Source organism: Camelus ferus, chromosome 2 (genome assembly GCF_009834535.1).
Source record: "Camelus ferus isolate YT-003-E chromosome 2, BCGSAC_Cfer_1.0, whole genome shotgun sequence".
NCBI lineage: Eukaryota > Metazoa > Chordata > Mammalia > Artiodactyla > Camelidae > Camelus > Camelus ferus.
In genome coordinates, this window is record NC_045697.1 from 35,948,257 (window position 1) to 35,965,313 (window position 17,057).

The window sequence follows — 17,057 nt, forward strand, 5'->3', positions numbered from 1 at the left end:
CATCAGCCAGGGTATTAACTTAGGCCCTTTTTAGTTATTCTGTAAGTAATATTTCCAACTTTATTTCTAAAAAGTCTTGGTCAATAAACTACCAGTTGCTCTTACAGCTTTTCTGTGAAATGTCAAGCGCTATTAAAATCAAGATTTAGGGACACCTAGCAGAGTTTCTCAAGGTGTATTCTGGGAATACCTGCATCAGAATCAGCTGGTGTCTTAAAATGCAGATTCCTGGGCTCCCTCTCAAGTCAGACTAAATCAGACTCCCCACTGATGGAGCCCGGAATTCTGCACCTTTAGCAAGTGTGCCCCGTAGTTCTTTTACCCACTAAGTCTGACAACCAAGGTTTCTCTCAGTCTTTGAGAAAAATAGAGGATAAAGACACAGGTGAACAGCAGCAGAAGGAAGCAATGAGGCAGCATGTGGAACACACCACAGGACCACTGACCTGATATCTTCAGAAAGTCAAAGGCATGTCCACCAGCTGATAAACAGGTAAGCAAAACTTAGTACATCCAATTAATGGAATATTATTCAGCCATAAAAGGAATAAAGTCCAGCAGTGCATAGCACTTCTCTTGTTTGTTGGGCCTTGAAAACATTATGCTAAATTTAAAAAGCCAGAAACAAAAGACCGCATCTTGTATAATTCCATTTACATGAAATGTCCAGAATAGGCAAATCCATAGGGACAGAAAGTAAATTAGTGGTTGTCAGAGGATGTGGGGAGGAGGGATGGGAAGTAACTGTTAGTGGGTCAGAGTTTCTTTTTGGAGTGATGGACATGTTCTGGAATTAGATAATGGTGGTGATTGTACAATTCTATGAATACACTAAAAACTACTGAGTTGCACACATTAAAAGGGTGAATTTTATAGTATCTGAATTACATTCCCAAAACTTATTTAAAAAATTAAAGGCATTGGAACAAAAAAATAGGAGGGCATTTTTTTTTCTAGACTAAAAGGCTCAAAACAAATTCTGAAGACATAACTAAAATAATAAGTAAATCTTGTTTGAATTTTGATTCAGACAAACTGTAAAAGAGACATTTTTAGACAATGAGGGAAGTCGAACATGAACTTGTAATTACTGTTTATTTTCCTAGCAATCATGCTGGCATTGTTGTCAGGTATGATTATGTCTTCTCTTCTGAGATTAATACTGGAATATTGGGAGTGAAATAAGATCTTATCTTCTTTGACAAAGAAGGGAGATAAACAGAACAAGTATGAAAAATAAATGCTGGTTTTGGTTGATAGTTGTTGATTGGAAGATCAATACACAGGGACTTGTTGAATTCTATCTTTGTGCATATTTAGAAATTTTCATGATAAAAATTTAAGAATGAAGGAACTCAGGGCATCTTGATTATTTTAATTTGTTTTGATTCCAAAAATTTCAGTTGTACCTGCAATGTTAGGTTGAGACTGAGGGGCAAATATTAGAGTCACGTTCTTACATTTTAGATTTTCAGCAGGAAAAGGTCAAGGGGAGAATTGAGAATAATTCCATTAACTCAGAGAAATTAATGGACAGAACAGAAAGGCATTGAGCTCAGTTACTTGGTCATTTTTAAAAAAAGAGAAAAGCTATTCACACTCTTTCCTCAAAAGCCACTTTAAGTTCTAAGAGGATGAATTCTTGTTAACCAAATATGCAGTTGATATTTACTCTAAGCAATGAATTAATTTCATATCAAAATAAATTTTTACTTTCAGGCTAGGTGCTAGACTTAACATTTTATTGTAGAGAACTTCCTAAGGTGATACAGTGCTTCAGAACCCAACTTTTTAATCTTTGTTAGAGATTTAGTTGTCTTAAAAACCTAATGCTACACACACACACACAATCCCACATACCCAACTTAATACTGAATCTTTGACCAGAGAATTAACCCAAATTACTACGTCTTTCTTACGGGAGCATGCTACCTGTTTTCAATCACTGTTTTCAGTATTACAGAGTGTGGCCTATCTGCTTCATAATCAGATCCAATTTTCTTCTTAAATGTCACTTGGCATGATAACCCTTTTGCCAGCAAGTGAAATCACCTTGATTAGGAAATCCTCTTTGCCTGAGCATCAAAAATCTTGGACATATGAATTACAAACATTCTTTTTAGGTTATTGATACTGAGGAGGTTGTTTGCAGTGCCCTCTTCATGAAGAATTTCCATCTGGAATCTTTGTATTTCTCTTGAGTATCTCCCTGGTTTGTTTCTATTTTCTGATTTTTACTTTTACTGCCAGGCAAATCAGAGCAAATTTTTTGGCTGTATTCCAGCAAGGATACAGAGTTTCATGGGTTGTATTTTGTGTACTAGCCTCAGACTTTATCTTATTTTCCCTGCAGTCCAATTTCCTCACTGTGTTTTTCAAATACCATTGTAATGTATTCTTGGAAACTACATTCACACTCTTTTTGGACTAAAATGGGATATAAACAATGAATAAACAAAAGAATGAACAACAATAAATTGAAGAAAAGTTACAATACAAAAACAAATACAAAAAATATTACAAACAAATACAAGTCATTTTCAAGTTCATGGTTAATTCCATCTCCCTTTTAATATGTACCACTTCTTTCTTTATACATGGATGTCAAGCTCCCATCTGACATTTATCAACTATGAACGAGCTGAGTTTTACCACACAAATAGAATGAAGGGACTAAGAGGGCTTCAGATTTATTATTAGGATTTTTTCTGTTGGAAAACAACAAAAAAAAATGAATTTAAAAAAGGCCTGAAGAAGATACTGGGATTAATATTTCTGTGCAAGACAGTAAAAAAAAAAAAAAAAAAAAAAAGAAGAGGAACATGTGATATATAGTCCATCTCAAAGAGGGTGGAGAAAAGCAGTGTCAGACTGTTTCCAGATCACTTCCCAGCAGCTTTTATGTCCAGAGGGCTTAGTGGCTTCTCAGAGAGTGAAGCAACTGGCCATCTTTATGTTCGAGTCTGGATTTTAGGGAGACTTTCTGTGGGGTGACCCATCATTTCTAAGTATGTAAAACTAACCTCATTTTATATAGGCGAGATTGCTGAGCATCAGAACTAAGCTTCTCCACCACCACAACTCCCAGATTTGGCTGAGACTTTCTGCCCACTTCTGGTAACTGGATCCATTGCCTAGCACCCTGTCAGGTCACTGGTGGTCCTGCCTGATCTTACCAAGCTCTTCCTACAGCCAGGGTCATGTTGAATCTCAGCTTGGTGACCCAGATGCTGCTCTCTGCTTTATGTTTGGAAGACTGAGATGAGAAAGGTGAAGGGACAGCAAACTGGTGTTCCCTCTGCCATCTTAACCCATTTTACTGTAATCTGATGAATATCTGCCAAGTAGTGGCTGGCTGCTAGGATTATTGATAAATTGTATTACATTTCTTCCCACGAGATCATCTTAATCACATCCTTAAACCACAGCCTGCATCAGGTCCTATCATCCCCTGTTTAAAAATGCTTGAACAGCTTTCCATTGTTCTCAGCATAAAACACAAACTCCTCCAGTGCCTCCTGCATGGTCTGGCCCCAATCCACTCTCTTTACAGGCCTCTCTGCTCCTACATCCTTAAGTTCCATTTACACTTTGGGGTCCTTAACAGGTCAAGCGCTTTCCCATTTCCTGTTCTTCCTCCAGGCTCTACTACAGGCAGGTCTTTGTGCCTGTAGACCCCCAATCCCCGAGATGCCTACCTCGATCAGCCAATCAAATGTAGGCCATTTGTTTCCCTTTCCACTCCACCCACCTGAGGAGAGCAGTGTACTATAGTGTTTTGAGGGGCTCTGCCTTCAAGCTTTTTGGGTTCGAACCCCAGATCCACCACTTGCTAGCTGCTTTGTGACTTTTGAAAGTTACTCAATATGTCTCACTTATCCCACCTAAAATGCTGGGATGATATTTTGAGGGTTAAATTTGTTAACGGTAAATTCTTTAAACAGTAATACAAGTTCTCATTTTAGCATAGACTCCAATTTTGATCCACTTACTTGTTTGCCAAGTTTGAGTCCACCACCTAGCCAAGGTTTATGGTGACTCCCGCTCCACTTCCGCCGCCTAGCTGATTACAGCCTACTTAGTGAACACTGTGAATGAATGAACACAGCGCATGTGGAGAGGAGGCTGGTCCTTCCAGATTTAGGAGGGATCATGAGGTGAGCTGTTCACGAAGACGTGGTCCTGGCCTCTCTTTAAGCTTACAGTTTAGCAGGACACGTTCTAAACACACACTAAACTGATATAGTTGTAGGAAGGGAAATCTCTGGGTCCTGGCCCATCCCTGGGGTAACCGCTAGAGCCTCCCAAGGGGAGTTCGGAGGAAGACACCGGATCCCCGAGGGCCAAGGCCTGGGGAGGAGCCAAAACTTCTAGAGCTTCCGGGAAGGATGTTCCGCATAGGCTTGGCTCGTCCTCCTGGCAGGGAAAACCAGAAGGACCCGGGCGGGCAGAGACTGCGGGCACCAATGGCTGGGCCCGCACCGCCCTCCTCCGGAAACTCCCTGGGGATTGGCTGTCCGCACCCCCACCCCCCGCCCCTGCCGTCCACTCCTTGCTCCCCGCTCCTGTCCGGAGGCTTCCTGGGGATTGGCTGCCCACCCCGCGGCCCTCCTCCCGCCCCGCCCCGCCTGCAGTGTCTGCGCTGCACGCCAGTCACCGGCCTCAGTTTCGCAGACTTGAGCGGTAAGCGAGGGCGGGTGTGGCGGGTTGGGCACTCGCCTGGCATACAGGCCTGGATGGGGCTGGGCACGCCCCGTGTCCCCTCAAGCTTTGCCCGCCCGGAGCTCCGCTGCTCCCGGCGGCCAGAACGCAGGGGTAGAGCAGCCCTCGGCGGCCCGGGTGGGGCGGGCGATTGTGCTCGTCCCGGGGCCGCGTGAGGCACACACGCCGCGCGGGTCGCTTGGAGGTTTCCCGGAGAGCAGGACCAGCGCGGTAACAAGTTTGTGCTTTGCTTCCCCAGGGCAAAGCCGCCGCTACTTTGTAGCGGGTTCGGGGCCCGACCCCGGCTGCGGCAGTAAGAGCGGGTCTCGGACCCACTCTGGGCCTGGGAGTTTGTCTCCGACGTCTGCGGTGCAGCGGCCTGAGTTTTAAGCGCAGGTATGTCCGTCCTTGAGTGACGTGAAATGACTCGGTCCCGAGCACGTGGCCAATGGCCACCAGAGCGTTTCCAGGCACGTGCTTGGAGCAAAGGCTGGAATCCGGCTCTCCTTTAACAAAGGAAACGGATGTTCACAAGCAGAACAGCTGCTTCTAGTGGGTTTTCGGACTCGTTAAAAGAACTGCTGAGGTTCACGTATATTTACGGGAGGGGAGTTCAGGAAATCGTCGCGAACCCTGTGAAAAACCCACATCGCCCTTTCCTGTGCCCTTTTAAGGCTGATGCAGTGCCTTAAGAGGCTAACACAGAAGGGTAAAGTAAGTCTCCATAAAACCCAGAGAAGAGATTGTAGAACTCCTCTTTGGATCCTGTCTGGAGTCACAGCTGAACCAAAAGAAAATTTCATCTTAAGCACCTTTGTGCTTTGTGGTATTTTTATACAGTTAAAAGCAAACAGAGTGTCACGTTTAAACTTTACCTTTGATGATACCTTCAGGCCTGCTTTTTATTATTTTTTAAATGTTTTTCTTTGTTTTTAAATGGAGATACTGGGGATTGAACCCAGGACCTCATGCGTGCTAAGCATGAGCTCTACCACTGAGCTATAGCTCCCACTCCTCTAGGCTGGCTTTTTAGACTCTGAGGATACCATCTAGGGTTTTCAAATGGATAAGGGAATTTGAATACTTTTGTCGTCTTTGAAGGTGGAAAAAAAGCTAGCTGATGGGACATGTATACAAACGGCTTCTTCTGGACATCCTTTGAGACAAACTGAAAAGAATGTACCTCAAAGTGTTTTTTTTCTTCCTATTTGTTCAAAAAGGTAATTTAAGCCTTTGCTTTCCTTATATAGGTTGAAAACTACAGATACAAGCCATTGAAGCTGGAATGCACTGATGCTGGTATTTTAACTGACTTACACCAATTATCACTCTGCAGTTCTTATACGCAAGTGCCTCTAATGAAGTCAGCTAGCCTCACATACATAATATGGAGCAGCCACGTGTCTGCACTGGCACATGTGTTAGCGCAGTGGGGTAATGCTGCTGGTGAGAAGGCAGTGTAGCATGTGCTTTATTTTCATCTTTTCAGTTAGATTCTCACGACTCCATGAAGTTGATACACAGCTGACCCTTAAGGAACATGGGTTTGAACTTTGTCGGTCCACTTATACACGGATATTTTTCTATAGTAAATACTGCAGTACTATACTGTCCATGGTTGGTTGAGTATGTGGATAAGGAGGGCCCACTGTAAATTATATCCAGATTAACCCCTGCCTTGTTGAAGGATCAACTGTCTATGTGGGTGAAAAACATTTCAGGCAGAGGGGGAGCAAGTGCAAAGGCCCTGGGGAGGGAAGTGTTTAAAGGTGTTGGGGGAAAGTAAAGTGAAGCTGCAGAGCAATAGCCTTAAGGGAGGATCTTGTGACAGTCTGTGTGCAGGGCTAAGGTGGATATTTTAGACCACTCTAAAATGGCAACTTGCTCTGGCCTCTATCATGCTATAACTTACCTGGTGTGCACCCTTTCACCTATACGCCTTCCCAGTCTTATCCAACTTTTCTGTGACTGTCTTTCTCCCCTCTCAAGTGCTCATGTTCTGGATTTCTGTAGCACTCTGTAATGGCCTTCGCATACTTGGGAGAACATTTGTAGTTGCTTGTGTACTTGCCTGACTGCCCCCTCCTCTGGACTCTTACAGCTGAAGTCCACATATTCTTGGGGTCTAACCAAGACCTGGCATAGGTTCTCAAATGTTTAACTTGAACACTAAACCCATGGTGACTATAGTACAAGGAGCAGTATCATTTATAATCAGGATTAATATCATTAATTGTATTGAGTTGAATTATAAATGGCATTCAAGTGGGTGGCTTACAGCCACCTGTTCTTAGCAGGAGCACAGTAAGAGCCTAGATTCAGCTCCCTACCCTTCCATGTGATCTTAGACCAGTTACTTAGCTTCAGTTTGTCTGTAAGCTGGTAATCATAGTTACTGAAGTTAGTTCATACACAGTACATCTAACTACCTGGTAAGTAGTTAGGACTTGGTAGTGCTAAAAGATCATTTTTATAATACTGTATGGAGCAAAATGACAATACGGATATTTAGTATTTATATAAGACTAAAATACTGGCTTTAATGTTCATTCAGTAAATAACAGAGCATCCATTATGGGCCAAGTACTATTGTAGGTATCGTGAAAACATCAGTGAACAAAGCAGAAAAAAGTTAATGTGTGTGATCGCAATTGATCCATTGATGGAGGCTTCCAGTGGATCCATTGATGGAGGCCTGTGATGCTTCCTTAGCTGAGTGCAGTGAGGAGATGGTATTTGGTAGGACAAAAGGCTTACATGAGGTGACTTCAAATGCTACATATAAAGGGGAAGAAAAATTGAGAGAGAACAGTCCTGAAGCCTTAATAGGCTATAGAAGGTTGTTCTGGCAGAACAAGGAGTGTGCAAGACACCATGTCAACAGTGGTCCAGTGAAAGTGAAAATGGGACCAAGAGAATGACAATCTCTTCTAGCTACCGTCATGATGAAAGATATAAAACAATTGTTAAAGTCTGAAGGCTCTAGCAAAGTTCCCAAAGATAACCACTGGTTTTTCACAAATAGCTCCACTCCACCGAGTCCTGGTGGCAGTTCTTTGCCCCTTGAGGACTTACATGGGATGGATGAACACACGGAGACCCTGGGTCTGCCATGGATCCTCCCTCTCCCACCAGCCAATTTGAACCAGTGCAGCCTTGTTCATACTTTGGTTTTCTGAATAACTTGTTTGGCAATAAGGGTTTTAGCTACAGTTTGAAGTCCACTAGACTAAACAGTAGTTCAGAGTCCAGAGTTTAGAGCTACAGAAATACTAGAACTGCACTGTCCAATATGACAGCTGTTAGTCACACATGGCTGTTTAAATCGAACCTAAAATAAGAGTTCAGCCCCCCAAGTGCATTAACCATACTTCAAGTGCTCACCTATGGCTAGGGGCTACCGTACTAGACAGCAGATATAGGGCATTTCCATTACTGCAAAAAGTTCATTGGCAGTCCTAGAGATTATATGAAGACAGAAGAAAAACCTGTAAAAACCTAGAGAGATGGTGTAGTAGGTTGAATAATGGCCCCCAGAAGGGTCTTGAGATGGGGAGACCATCCTGGATCATCTCCGTGGGCCCTAAATCTAATCACAAGTGTCTTATAAGAGGGAGGCACAAGGAGGTTCCATGCACAAAGGTGGAGGCCATATGAAGGTGCAGCAGATTTGATATTGGCCTTGAAACTGGGGTGATGCTGGCAGCTGCTGGAAGGTGGGAGGAACATGTTGATTCCCAAACCCCCCCCCCCCAGAGGCTCCTGGGGGAGCATACACTTGGTTTGATCCAGTGGGATTGATTTCTGACTCCTGGCCTGCAGAATTAAGAATAAACTTGTTTAAGCCACCAAGTTTGCATTAATCTGTTCCAGCCGCCTGGGTAACTTGGATGGAAAGCTTAAGTTCACAAATAAGCTGTAGCTGGAGCCTCACCACACCACACTGTTTTCACTAGTGCCTTATTGGTGGATGGGTGAAGGTAGATCTTAACTAGTCAATGTAAATTATTTCACAGGTGGTATCTGCATGTGGCTAAAATATAATACAACAGATTATCAAAACAAGCATAAAAATCTGTATGGTTTATTGGAATGTGAATTATTTATGTGTACTTTAATAAATTTCATTACACAGTTAAAAACAGCATCCAAAGTTCAAGTTGTAAAAAAAAAAATCAGTAACAGAAGCTAAGACAATAGGAAAAAATTACTCTAATTGTAGTTTTTGCCTTGTAGGCCCTGCAGCTTTGATCAGCAGTGTCCCAGAGGTAACAAAGGCTGTCAAAATGAGACAGTTTTTCCATAAACGATCTCATTTAGTTTTGGCTCATGTTTCTTATGAAATGTAAACTTGAATTTCTGGGATGCTTAAAAAAAGGAATAGCATAGTTAACTAGTCTTCTCAGGGTCACTGCCGGAGGGCTCTGACTTAACGTTCTCCAGGTACAGGACTTGTGCTGTATCTCGGTTGCAGCAACACTGATACTGAATGATGCAGCATCATACTAGAGACTGGTAAGGAAGCTGGGGCAGAGACCATGTTTCAGCAAAACTGCCAATTGACCATAACGGACTTGAAGCTATTTGTGGCCTCCCGAATATTCAAAGTGATGCCTTCCCTTTGAATACTTAATAGCATTAGAGCTGGAGCTCAGGATCTGACCACCACACTCAAATTTAAGTACAGCATGGAAAATGTGAAGGTCAAACTCAGTCCTTGTTGCTACTCAGAGTAATGCCTTTTGAAACTCCTTTCAACCTTGGAAACTTATTCTGATGAAATAAGTTAGGCTCAAAATTGAGCCCTATTTGTCTACCTTTCATACCAAATTACAGACCTGAACAGTATATCTAAAAATAAATGTTTAAAATTGGAATTTAGATTACATAAAGAATAGAAGGTTTTATGAGCTTTTGACCAAAATCAGGTCCTGATTGGGGGGGAGGTGTCACTGCCCACCACTCCTTGCAGCCTTTTTCCGGCTGACAGATTTGAATACCTTTTTCCAATATCTGAGTTCAATCTCCCACAAGAGTTTCATTATTACAAGTCTTTTTTGCCTGAAAGTGGCCACTGTATTTTTTGAGATATTTCCATACAGAGTAACAGTGATCTCTAGCTCCCTGTTTAAGGTTTAACTCCCAACCTGCAGTGTAACTTACTGATTATTCAAATAAGTTCATTTTGATGAAATGAGAAGTGCTCCCATGTTTAGTTCCTCCTTCTGAGCTAATAGTTTCCCATTAGCTTCCCAGTTCCTCCTAATGAACTAGCTCCATCCTCTCTACTCTGTCACACTCAACTCTACAGGTTCACTCTGCTTAAATCAGGTACCTACAAAGCCAATGAAAAATGTTTGAAGAAGCTCAGCTCATTTTAGATTCAGCCTGAAGTTTCTTCAAGAACAATGAAACTAGCACTGTGCCCTGAATACACACCCCCGTGGCAGGTTCCTGTGCAGCTCTATTTTAGTTTGGCCTCTACATGATCATCAACCACAATGGCAGGAGAGAGAATCTTGCCCGAAACTCCTCCAGTGCAAGTTTTCTTTCAGAATTAATCTGATTCTTTGTCTAAATTTAGCTTTTCAGTTATTTTTCTTACAGTTAATTGGCTGTTTGAGCAAACCAAATTTCTGACCCTCTGGACATTTTCACGTGTTCTGTGGGTGACTGGAGGGCCTCTTGCATCACAGTGGACATCACCTCTGCCTTTAAACCTTTTGTGCTAGTCAAAAACTCTTGCTCTTGACATTACTTCTTCACCATATGCTACTTTTAACATTTCAAGTGTCTCAGTAACTTTACACAAAGTTTAACATGAGTTCTTTGCTCTAAATAACAGTCACTCATTTTAACGATGAACGAAAAAATTCTACTCACACCTACTCACAAAAGTTAGCTGGCCACCTTGAAAGCACTGCTGTGGCCAGCTGAAGCACATAGCATCCGGGCAACAGTCCTTTTCTGATTTCATAAGACAGTGTGAAAACTTGGTCAAAACAGAAGACTGCAAGTAAGTTTTGGAGAAGTTGACAGTTTCAGCATCATTACCATCTCAGCTTGAATGCCTATTTTCCCACCTACAAAAAGGGAGGAAATAAATCATTTTCTCACTTGTCAAATGAATAGGAAAATGATAATTGAAATATATTAACCATCTACAGTGAGCATTTACCCCTCAAAAAGAACCCAAGATAAAATACATCCTAATAACATAGAAGCTGCCACTTGGCTATATATTTAGAATGAGCTAATTTGAAATGATTGTTTTTCTGTTGATGTTGATAGGCCGAATGCAAGATACCAAAATACATAACGAGAATGGATGCTGTTATCCAGTCTGTTTAATACAAAAAAATACATGTGCATGGGTATCTAGGAATCCTCACACAAGTACTGTTACCCATATACATCCTGCAAATGCTACCTAGTGTATTCAGTTTAAAACAAAGGCACATCTTGTAAGCTCTGGACATGAATTTCATTCAGTTCTGAAAGTTTTCACAAATTATAATTGTACAATGTAGATGCTAGAATTAAAACAAGGTTTTCCAATGATTGGTTGTGATCTTAGATTGTATCTACTGATGAGCATTGCTTTTTGTTTTTATTGTAGTGAAATATGCATAACAAAAGTAAACCTTTCAAATATTTTAAGTGTACAGTTCAGTAGCATTAATTACATTCACAATGTTGTGCAACCATATTTCCAGAACTTCCCCATCATCCCAAGTAAATTTTGTACCTATTATACAGTAACTCCCCATTCTGTTCTCTCCCCAGTCCGTGGTAATATTCTACTTTCTGTCTCTGAATTTAACTACACCAAGTATCTCATCTAAGTGGAATCATACAGTTTTTGCCCTTGTATCTGGCTTATTTCACTTACGTTTTCAAGGTTAACCCACATTGTAGCGGGTATTATTTATTCCTTTTTAAAGTTGAATAATACCACATTTTGTTTATCCATTCATCTCCAGACGGACATTTGAGTTTTTTTCACCTTTTGGCTATTGTAAATAATGTTACTATGAACATGAATGTACAAGCAACTGTTCTGAGTCTCTGCTTTCAATTATTTTGGGTTTACATCAAGAAGCAGAATTGCTGGATCATATGGTTACTATATGCAATTTTTAAAGGAGCCGTCAAACTTTTCCACAGCAGCTACACCATTTTACATTCCCACCAGCCATGCACAAGGGCTCCAATTTCTCCACATCTTTACCAACATTTGTTATTCTCTATCAGCTTTACAATGGTACGTGAAGATTCAAATATCTACAGGGCTAAGTATTTTCTTCCCAATCCCTGATGCCTTTTTACCCCCTTGGCACTGCTTTTGCTTCAGTGAAAACATGGACTCAGGCTCAAGAGCTAATAGTATTAAGTATAAAGTACTTTAAGATAATTTTGTGTTGTTTGCCAAGTGTAAGAATTCAACATGCTCCTTTACAGGAGGAATCTGCATTACCTTCTTAGGAGGCGAACAGGGCTGCTTTAAGTTTCTGCATTAGAAACGAACTCCAAAAGGTAGATGTAACCTTACCCTCACTTGAACTATCTGTACATCAGCTGAATAAACACGAGCTAGAAACAGGCTGGAAGAAGAACCAGCCATTTAAGCAAGGCGGTTAATCCCATAAGGGTCAGCACCTGGCAGGGCCTAATCACGTCGCGCCTTACTACCAGGGTTCCTTCTGCCAAACAGCAGCAGAGCGGCTCTGACGGCGAAACTCCGCTCCTGCGGAAAAGGCAGGGGAACGCGAGGAAAAGCCCGAACCTGGGTGGCTAGGAGACCCCGGCGCCGGGGCCGCGCCTCACCTCTGTCTTGGGCACGGCTGGTCCGGGATTCGGGACGGGAAGCTCCTTGCCTGCGGCTCGTCAAACTCCTGGCCTCGCCCACCGCCTCTCGACGCCCCTCAGCTCAAGGTGGGGAGCAGGCGAAAGCCACCAGGAGAGCAAAGCACCGGAGGCGGGGAAACACCATCCAGCAGCCGGACCAAGGGCCCAAAATTCAGGAAGACAAACACCCTCGCGAGAGTTCTGACTGCCCTATAAGCCGCGAGAACCCTCGGAGGCGCTGTCTGCCAATCACTGGATAGAGGCGGCCTTGGGCGTACCCAATTGGTTAAGCACTGGAAAGCTCGCGTCCCATTGGCCCCAGCTCCACCCCTTCGTCATGAATCCCCGCCCCCTTAGGGGGCTCCTCTCAGCTGAGAAGGTGGGAAGTAGGGGAGGGAAGGCATATTCTACTCTCAGTTCCGTGCGCCCGAGATGAGGTTTCCGGAGTAGAATCCTAACTCTTCTCCTGTGGCATTTTAGTACCATTTAACGCTCAGATTCTAACATGTTCTGTCTCATTCCTAATCTCGGCCTTCTATCCTGTGTTCTCAAACTGACCCAGTCCTAGACAGGGAGCTGATTTTTACCTGTGCTTGAGAGAAAGCAGGCTACCATGGACCTTAACAAGTTAAAGATATTTCTCTAAGAGCTTTCTCATCTCAACATCTACGTCTTGCTCTGCATAATATGCAATGAGAATTGCTTTATTTCATTAAAACAGTCACTAGCCCCCTTGCCCCGTAACTCATGAAATCATCTAAATAATCGTCAATGAAGTAGGTATGTTAAAAATATTTTTCAAGTGAAGAAACCAGAAACAGGGAAATTTAGTGACCTGAAATGTATTCTGTCTTTTTGTCCCTTTCTTCCTTACTTTAATTCGGGACTTCTTAACTGCTGGATTACTTCTACAAACAGCCGCTTAACTCCTCTCCTTGCCATTCTCTACAAAGCCATGAATTAATCTTCCTAATACAAATCTGATCATGTCTCAAATCCTCAAATCTCTGAAGTGGCAAATCCTTCTGTGGCTCCTTATTGCCACTCTGGCAGAGAGTGCTACTTATTGACATATACCTGTAAACACACAAATCATGCTGGGTACATACCTAGAAATGGAATTGTTGGATCATAATTTGTGCCATGTTCAAATTTAGTAGATGTTTTAAAGCAGTTTTAAAAGCAGTTTTCCAAAGTGTTTACACAAATTTACACTCCGATCAGCAATCCATGAGCGTTCCAGTCGTTCCACATTCTCATCATCAATGGATATTTTCTATCTTTTTTCATTTTGGCCATTATGGTGGGTAATAATTGTGTCTCTTGTAATTTTAATTTGCATCTCCCTGATTAGTGAAGTTAAGCACCTTTTCATTTTTGTTGGTTACTTAGAAATAACTTTATGAAGTTTCTGTTACATTTTTTGCCAATTTTTCTGAGTTGAACGTTTTTATTTGATTTTTCCTAACATTTGATTATAAAAATTCAAATATTTAGCAAAGTTTAACAAATTTTACAGTAACCACATGTAAACTTACCACACAGATTCCACCATTAACATTTTATAAAACCTGCTTTATTATATTTCTATGCTTCACTTTATCCATCTTAATGTTGCTGCATTTCAAAGTTAATTGGAGATAGCAATACGTGTCCTCTAAAGACTTCAGCATATATATAATTAATTAGAATTCAATATTTAAGGTTTCTTTTGATGTAGCACTTACATGAAATGAAATGTACAACTCTTCAGTGTACATTTGCTGAGTTTTGAGCAAAGGAATTTTGAGTTCAATGCTGCCTTTCATTCAGTCTCCATTTCCACTTTCCTGGGGGCAACCACTGTTCTGATTTTTTTCCCCTCCACTGTAAATTAGCTTTACCTGTTTCAGAATTTCATATAACTGGATTCATACAGTATGTGCTGTTTTGCATAAGATTTTTTTCACTCAGCATACTGTATTTCAGATTCATTCCTGTTGTTGCGTGTGTCAGTAATTCATTTCTTTTCGTTGCTGAGTAGTATTCCATTGGATAAATATACCACAGTTTATCCATTATAAGAGGACTTTTTAAAACATGCATCCTTTGTCAAGTGTATGTGTTGCAAATATCTCCTCCAATTCTGAGTTCCTTTTCATTCTTTTAATGATGTCCTTTGAGGGGAAAAGTTCTTAATTTTCATACTCCAATGTATCAAATGTTTATGATGATAGGTTTTATTTAAGAAATCTCTCCCTTCAGGTTATAAAGATTCCTTTTCTGTTTTCCTCTAAATGCTTTACTATTCTAGTTCACTCACTTAGAACTGCAATCCATTTTGAATTGATTATTGTGAATGATGGGATATAAAGGTGGGTCCAGATACCTTTTTTTTCTATGTGGATATCCAGTGAATCCAACATGTTTATTTAAAAGACCACTTCCCCTACTTGAAGTTTTCATATATCAGGTGACCGTACATGTGTTGACCTACTTCCCACTCTATTCTATTTGATAGGTTGGTTTTATCTGTCAGTTGTGTCTGTCTTTGCACCAATACCACATGGTCTTCATTACTATAGCTTTATAATTACCCTTGATAGTGTCTCAGTGAACTGAATTTTTAATTTATCTTAAATATAAATAGCCACGTGGCTAGTGCCTACTGTATTGGACAGTGCAGATTAGAACATCCTCATGGGAAGTTCTGTTGATAGAACTGCCCTGGAAGACATCTGGAGGCCAATACCAGATACTTCATTTCATAATCACAAGCCACCTGAGCTTACTGCTGGACTGCTCTTCAAAAATATCTGTGAAATCTTTTTTAAAGAAATTCAGAAGACATCTTCTTAAAAATAGGTAAGACATCCAGCTCTTTTGACCTTGCACTTTTAACAATGAAAACATTATTTCAGGTGTAGGAGAGCCTCAAACTTTGGGAGACATTTCCTGTGATCAGACACCATGAAATACGTATCTCCAACTCACAGGGAAAGATTCCTGCTGTAATACCTGCTGTAATATTATCAGCTCTTGTCCAAGGTACTTACCAACTCTCTCTTAGAGGGCTCTCCTGGGCCATGACTAGTTGTGTTGGGAGAATTTGCCCTCCGACCTGCAATCAGAGGTCAGATCTGGCTACTGTGTGTAAGGGATTCCTCAAACCATATTGTCTTGTTGACATTTTCCAAGTCAAAAGACACTGAAGTCTTCTGACTTGTAAAATGATACGTACGTATTATGTCCTTCATGTGTTCCTTTTTAAATCAGGTGTATTTATTTCTCCCCACAACACTGGCATTTGATAATTGTTTCTTTTCCAGTGTCTTGTGTTTCCTAGTCACTGTGATGGTTATTTTATCATCAGTTTCAAGACTCGAATATAGCACAGGGTTTTAGTCATGATCTAAATTTCCATTGCCACAATAAATATCTATTGAGCACTTACTCTGGGAGATGCCCTGTGCTAGGCCCTGGAGAGCAACTCTGACAAATAGTGACTAATAGTTACCATTGAGCATCTACTATTCTCCAAGCATTTGCATTTGTTATCTTTAATGATCATAACACTGCAAGGTAAGTACTGTTACCTCACTTTTCAGATGATGAAACTAAGGTTTAGGGTAGGGGGTGGTTAGGTTCCTATAGTAATAAGTGCTGAGCTGAGATTGAAGCTATGAATCCCACCACCACCACCTCCACAAGACTATCAGACTTAAAAGGGGCTTTGTTTCCTCTTGAGGAGCATATGGTCTTGTAGAGGAGATGAGCACACAATAACCACAACATCCAGCAGAACAAACATTACAAAAGGGAGAGGGAAGAAAGCACAAACAAATGAAGGTTGGCACTGAATCCTACTGGCAAGTCTGAAGGATGTTATGGCTGAAGCCAATGTGGGAAATGAGCCAGGTGGCCATAGCAACTTGGTCTTGTAAATGTCTCCTGAAATGCTTTCTCCTCCATGAAGTCCCTCTGGAATGAATGATCTGAGGAGAAGCAACAATCTTCCTTCTCCCTCTCCTCAGTCCTCAGCCAGGCTTTTCTCTGACCCTACTTCTGAATAGGTGCCATTGTTAACATGTGGCCAGTATCCTCTTTAAATGGACAACTCTCCAGTGACCACCTCAGAACCAGAATCTGTCTGTGCTGGGCTGCTTTGAGACACCCTCCAGAGCAAACATCCAAGTTAATGTGGAAGACTTGCAAAGACTTGGCCCTTTAAGAAGACCCTGTGAATGTGATGGCTGGATCTCTAGCTGCTATCTTGGACCATAAGGATTAATATCATACCCTATGTATTATGGGTTGCATTGTGTCTCCCCTAAATTCATATGTCAAAGTCCTAACACCCCAGTACCTTAGAACAAGACCTTATTAGAAATGTGATATTACAGGGTCATTGCAGATGTAATTAGATAAGAAGAGGTCATATGGAAGAAAAAGGAGCCCCTAATCCAAAATGACTGGTGTCCTTATAAAAAGGGGAAATTTGGACACAGACACACACTGAGTGATAACCC

The 17,057-nt window shown here is 41.5% G+C and overlaps 1 protein-coding gene, 1 long non-coding RNA gene and 2 other non-coding genes across 5 annotated transcripts; 2 read left to right on the forward strand and 2 right to left on the reverse strand.

Moving 5' to 3' along the window:
* The first annotated feature begins 4,149 nt into the window (after positions 1–4,149).
* Positions 4,150–8,547, forward strand: LOC116668935 (pygopus homolog 2-like). Of its 2 annotated transcripts, XR_004326236.1 has the most exons (3): positions 4,152–4,683; positions 4,961–5,097; positions 5,952–8,547. XR_004326236.1 is itself a non-coding variant. In XM_032497358.1 (2 exons), the coding sequence occupies exons 1-2, from the start codon at positions 4,389–4,391 to the stop codon at positions 5,089–5,091; spliced, it is 426 nt and encodes a 141-aa protein (XP_032353249.1). In that variant the 5' UTR covers positions 4,150–4,388; the 3' UTR covers positions 5,092–5,938. The 2 variants fall into 2 exon arrangements, 1 of the variants encoding a protein (XP_032353249.1); XM_032497358.1 differs by lacking the exon at positions 5,952–8,547 and having other exon boundaries at positions 4,150–4,683; positions 4,961–5,938.
* LOC116659383 lies at positions 5,363–5,484 on the forward strand. The gene has a single exon (XR_004314749.1). It is a non-coding gene; the product is annotated as a small nucleolar RNA SNORA26 (small nucleolar RNA).
* On the reverse strand, positions 5,639–5,710 carry TRNAA-AGC. Its single transcript has one exon. It is a non-coding gene; the product is annotated as a tRNA-Ala (tRNA).
* A 1,987-nt stretch (positions 8,548–10,534) lies between the features above and the next one.
* On the reverse strand, positions 10,535–12,753 carry LOC116668939. The gene is made up of 2 exons (XR_004326238.1): positions 12,529–12,753; positions 10,535–10,784 (listed from the first exon to the last, which is right to left on the reverse strand). It is a non-coding gene; the product is annotated as an uncharacterized LOC116668939 (long non-coding RNA).
* Positions 12,754–17,057: the final 4,304 nt, after the last annotated feature.

Coding starts and splice junctions, on each gene's coding strand:
- LOC116668935 (XM_032497358.1), top strand. CDS start 4,389: ATGTTCCGCATAGGCTTGGCTCGTCCTCCTGGCAGGGAAAACCAGAAG. Junction 4,684..4,960: donor CAGTTTCGCAGACTTGAGCG/GTAAGCGAGGGC, acceptor TTGCTTCCCCAG/GGCAAAGCCGCCGCTACTTT.